The sequence below is a fragment of the Scardinius erythrophthalmus genome (genome assembly GCF_964197995.2).
Source record: "Scardinius erythrophthalmus genome assembly, chromosome: 12".
Classification (NCBI taxonomy): domain Eukaryota; kingdom Metazoa; phylum Chordata; class Actinopteri; order Cypriniformes; family Leuciscidae; genus Scardinius; species Scardinius erythrophthalmus.
The window spans coordinates 12004373-12010430 of NC_138232.1; the positions used below are offsets into that span (position 1 = coordinate 12004373).

General features: G+C 36.9%; 1 protein-coding gene across 1 annotated transcript; it reads right to left on the reverse strand.

Moving 5' to 3' along the window:
* Positions 1-632: 632 nt before the first annotated feature.
* Positions 633-5277, reverse strand: LOC308699327 (fidgetin-like protein 2). The gene is made up of 3 exons (XM_081380052.1): positions 5091-5277; positions 4690-4787; positions 633-2685 (listed from the first exon to the last, which is right to left on the reverse strand). Exon 3 carries the CDS (start codon positions 2675-2677, stop codon positions 1844-1846), a length of 834 nt encoding a protein of 277 aa, XP_081236178.1. The 5' UTR covers positions 2678-2685; positions 4690-4787; positions 5091-5277; the 3' UTR covers positions 633-1843.
* Positions 5278-6058: the final 781 nt, after the last annotated feature.

Here is a 6058-nt window from a genome sequence, read left to right on the forward strand (position 1 = left end):
CAGCTGTGCATCTGGCCCTTATGGAACTACAGTGCTAAGCATGAATGCTGTTAACCGTAAAGCCTGTAAAAGCCTACTAGCAGATTGTGGAATAATTAAATCACTGTGTATTTGAGGGCTGCATACATTACTATGATTTTTATATATATATATATATATATATATATATATATATATATATATATATATATATATATATATATATATATATATATATCAGCTTCATTTATTTTGAAAGAAACTGATACTTTTATTCAGCAAAGATGCATTAATTGATCAAAATGCAGTAATGACTTTTAAATTCTTACATTTCGATTTCATATAAATTATGTTCTTTTAAACTTTCTATTCATCAAAGAATCCTGAAAATATATTATGGTTTCTACATAAAAAATATAAAGCAGCACAACCGTTTTCTACACTGATAATATAGGAAATGTTTCTTAACCAAAATTAGCATACTAGATGATTTCTGAAGGATCATGTGACACTGAAGACTGGAGTAATGATGCTGAAAATTCAGCTTGGCCATCACAGGAATAAAGTGCTGTATTCATTATATTATTCAAAAACTTGTAAATTGTAATATTTAACAGCCTTTGTGAGAAACAACAAAAATCAAAAGAGCAAATGCTGTATTGGTACAATAGTTTTTATTTTGTGTATTTTTTTTTTCTTGAGGTAGACAACATGTAATACACAATTGCATACTTTGAACATACAGCAATGTAACAGTGAGGTAGATGAAAATTTTACATGTATGTCCCATATATTGCATTCGTGAGTGTTAAAATAACTAGACTGTCATTTTAATTTCGGTTTGTACATTTCAGTGTATGTCCCGCTTGCCTCTCCATAACAAAAGCTCTCTATTCTTTCACTTGCCTCATTTAAAACAGAGAAGGGTCAGAGGGTCAGAGGAAAACACATCCAGTGATCAACTCAGGGGGCTGGGACAGCTCTGTGGGTTTCCATAGTAAACGTCACAATAGGTGAATTGTGGAAAAGACTGCAAAGACCCTTTTAGCCTTTTTTTGCAGTAGCCCTGTGAAAGCTATATTATGTGTTCTGTACGCTTTGCATTTTAATCATTGAAATACTGTTTGTAAGGTTAAACATTTTTTTTAAATGATGGACATGTCAAAGAAACTACACTAACTAGACAATAAAAGACAAAAACATCTGTCAAACTCAAAACTATGTATAAGATAAACATTAAGTATGGCTTCATTCACAATTCCTGAGGAAAATCAGATTTACATTCAAAGCTTATAGAGGAATCTTAGATAATATTCCTAAAATAAAGAGTTTTATCCCACTGACTTCAGTGTTGAAGAACATCCATGACAATTACCACTGACATGCTCACTAACAAAATGTATGATAACCATATGACATATGAAACTTTCATATGTGTGCTTTGATTTACAATCAAATGTGTGTTTTGATTTACCATATTTCTCTCTCTTTTCCATTCCTCTCTTTCAGTCTTTCTTTGGCTTGGATTTCATTGATTGAAGCGGTGGATTAGTGCTTGCCACCATAATGTGCTTCACTGCACAACATAATTATAGAGAGAGAGAGAGAGAGAGAGAGAGAGGAAAAGAGGAAAGGAAGAGAATAAAAAAAGAAAGAGTAATTTCAGGGATATAAAAGAGTGTTTGTGCTACAGGTCACATGGAAGCTGCAGTCAGGAATAATGTGCATAAGAGAGACATCTATCTTCTCAGACCGTCATCTGGTCTCATACCGTAATAATATTCGCCTTGATGTTTGATACGTTCAAGTATTGCTATAATCATGTATAAAAAAAAAAAGGATAGACTGACTACATCAAGTAGACTCAGGGATATGTGTACTGTCCCGGACCTCCGTAAGACCTTGTCTCCGGAGGCCGTAGATGATCGGTCTTGCCCACAGGATCTGCCTCGAGATCGGACTGAGTGGAAAGTCTGTCGGGCCTGTAGCTCTGAATATCCGTCCCACAGCTTTCGTTGACATTTCCACCACTGTCGCTGTTCTGCCGTTCGCTCTTGTCCCTGATTGTGTAAGGTGACACTCTGGCAGTTTTGGACTGGTCGAAGCCAAACTTCCTGTTGCGTGGGAGATCAGCAGCACCGTGGCTGCTGTGAAGAGGTGTGGGGGTGTGGAGGCCCGAGGGCAGCAGAGCAGGGGTGCTGTGGGGGTAACTGGCCGTCAGACCACATTGCTGGGGATAAGCGTAGCCCGGTGCGGGGGACAGGTATGCAGACGGCAAGGCAAACGCTGGTGACGGAAGGTAGGATGGTTTAGGCAGCAGATGTTGGCTGCTGTAGGATGAAGGGTAATCCTGAGACGTGGGTCCGCCGCTGTACTGCTGCTCTGAAAGATCACTTCCGCTCCCCTTCAGTGGGTCTAAACCGGGAGGCCCGTCCGTGCTGTACCCCCCAGGCCACGGTTCCTGGTGCGGCTCACTTCTCAGGAAACCCCCATGTTCTGGTAAGGCAGAGTTGAAGGAATACCTCTCAGCATAGCGCTTTAGCAAGCTAGAAGCACTGAGGGCAGTGATGTCATCAGTGTAGCCCGAGAACGCAGGACGACCGGGCTGAGGAAATGGGAGGGGCTTAGGGTGACCTGGAGATGATGTGGTGGAGGAGACATCATAGTGTTGCTCCGCCCACTCAGATGACCACATCATTGCCACACCTGGAAAATCAAAATATATAATGATAAATGAATTAAGCTTTTTTTTTTTGCATACTGTACATGCTAAAAGAGTACTTGATGGCATCTGTTTTAAAGGGATGAAAAAATGAAAATTCAGAAAATTCTGCACAATGTTACTGTTACTTTGTATTCATCGTTGAAACATGAGGCACAAGATAGCTAGAAGAGGTATTTAAGGGACAGTTTATGCAAAAAGGAAAGTCTGCATGGTATTACTATATACTTATTCCTCGTTGAAAAATAATGAAAAAGATAGAAAAAAGAGATGATTAAAGAGTCACTTTTACTATTAGTTAATAGATTATTTACTATTACTTTTAAAAGATGCGCATTATAGCAAGAGGATGTATTTAAAGGGATAGTTCACCAAAAATTTTAAATTCAGAAAATTCTGCATGAAGTTACTTTGACTTTTTATTAATTTTTCACTGTAAAAAAGGATTTTACTTTAACTCATCAAAATAATTTAAGCAATTTCATTTGTTATATGAGATTCAACAAAATTTTTAAAAGTCAGTTTAATATAGTTTAAGTTGAAATGAGTTGTAAAGCCAATTTGATTATACTTAAAATGTAAGTGCAAAAGATAGCTAGAGGAGGCCTCTAAAGGGATAGTTAAAAAAAAAAAAATTATTAGTTATTAGTATTTTCATTCATCGCTGAGAAATAATGCACATGACAGAGAATGGACAGTTTACCAACGATAAATAATTCATAAGAACTATCATTTACTCACCCTCATTCCAAACCTGTGAGTAAATGATGACAGAATTTGAATTTTTGAGTAAACCTTCCCTTTAAATAGCTCCTTTAGCTACCTTGTGCATTGTTTCTCCACCAGGAATAGAAAATAATAGCAAAATCATGAGGTTTAGTGGTTTTGCAAAACCACTTCAAGTTCACAACTGGACTGCAACAAGAATTCACCATATGGAACCGCTTAGTAATCTGGACAAGATGTGATCTATTCTTTGCATCTTAATCTGTGCGAGAGTAATCTCAGTAACCTTGCACACATCATCCTCACACATTTTGATGAGGGGAAGACGATTTAAATGAACGCTGGATTTACAACCAGTTATATTTATATATGTGTGTGTGCATGTGTGTCTATTTTCGTGTGCCTTCTGGAAGATGAAGGCAGATTAGAATCGACAGATTAGAGCGAAGTTCTAGAGAGGGTAGGAGACTGACAGCACAGTAAGAATTTAAGAGCATTTTAAACAAATATACACGAACATTAACATATTAGCCAGGGTTCTAGAGATTCCAGATTCCTCGCTAATCCCAACAAACCCTTGCGAAACACAACTACTCTTGTTCATCTAAAAATATTTCAAATGCTTGTTTCTATATACAAATCCGCTTTTTATCTATGTCTTTATATCTTTATGTTGCTTCCCTCCAATTGACACACTTCCTAGAACTTCCGCTGAAGATACAGGATCCCATCCATAAATATGGCTACACCCGGAATGCCAAGAATTCAGCCTGGAATCTTTTTACAAAGCACATCCTCTACACACACACAAACACATATACACACTTACTCTCTCTCTCTCTCTCACACACACACAGACACACACGCTCCAGATTTGACATCATAAGAAGAGTTATTTAAATGGCTGAAGATCTGTGATGCTAAATGTATTAGTCATTATATTACATAATTCCATGCACTGCAAATGACCTTTGATTAGATGTTTGCCATCCTTTAGTTTGAAAATGTAAATCTAAATAAAGGTTTTTGTTTTATCAGTAAAACAAATTCTATTCAAGACTTCTTATTCTTCCCTTGATATAGTGAAAAGGCTAATGATCTGAAAGCAAAGAAACAGCTGGTAGAGTCATTACTCTTCTCTGGCTACTGCTGAACACACACTTTCCAGCAGAATCTTATCCAACATATGCACACATCTACACAGACATATAATAAATATGCAATTATTAATATTATTATTTTTGCATTGTGCATTAACTCACCATGCTGTTTTAACCAGAATTCTGTACCAGCGTGTTATTCTTGATTGTAAATACTATTGGGGTGTATCTTTCTACCAATTGCTCATAAACACAGATACCTGAAAGAAAGAGAGATAAATTATACTTTGCATGATGTCACACTTTCTTAAAATTAAAATTGCGCCATCTTAAAATCTCACATACCCATAACCATACAAACCAAAAGGAACAAACAGTAGACATTATAATATATAAACACAGAATGCATGTGCAACCAAAATGTTTTTTTCTCTCTAGCTCTCCTAAACTTCACAAGCAAAAGACTATTAACAGATAATGAGAGACAGATGAAGACAGAGTGGTTTTAAAAATGTAAACATATAAAAGCTGTCATTGTATTCCACATGCATTAAGAAACATACCAGTCCCTCTCTGTGAATCCCCATTGCGCTGTTGCAGTTATAAGTAAATTCCCAGCTTTACGCTGCCATGCCTCTCACACTCTTTTTTTGTCTCTTGCCTCTTCTTTTTTTCTTCCTCTATCCAACTCTGCACTACCTCCCTCTGTCCCTGTGACAACAGCCCACATGGACAGCCCCTCCCCCACACAAATCCTCCCCTCCCCCTGCCCTCCTTTTTTGTTGAAAGTATTTAAGCAGAGAGAGAGAGAGAGAGAGAGAGAGAGAGAGAGAGAGAGAGAGAGAGAGAGAGAGAGAATGGATATCTCTTTAGGATACTTTAAATAACTGTTACTGTTTGTTTAAAATTAACATATTCAACTGTGTCTTATAAATCATGCACACATGGCATTGGTGTTGCTTTTTAATAAGTATAGTCCAATGCAATAACTTATATTTGTCTAATATATGTCTGTGTTTCTCTGAGGGCTTTGTTAAACAACCCTTGTGAAGGATAAAAATTGATCTGGATATCAAAATATAACTTCTATCAAGTAAACAGCTGAGGGTGCTGTTGGCTGTAATTCCACTGCTGAGGTGTTGAAGATCCCTGGAATGCGAAGAGGAATCCTTCCACATAAATGAGCTTTGGAGAAGCTCTCTGTTGTGTTCTTCTGAACACTCTTCCTTTCCCCTCATCCAAACAGCTTTCATATATTCATTTGCATTCTTTTTATTGAAGTCACAATTAATTACAAAATTGATTTATTTATGTGGAAACCTTTCCCTGCCGTGTGAAATATATTAAATAGAAAATTCATATTTAAAAGTCAAAACAAAACTGAAAACTGTATGTGCTTAACATATGCTTGTGTTTGTCATTGTTTGAACAGCCGCTATCTATGTCAGTCTCTGAAGGGAGACTTGATAACCACCGGTCACTCTGACTCCAGAGAAAGATAAATTAGATAAATAACTTAACATGCAAAGTT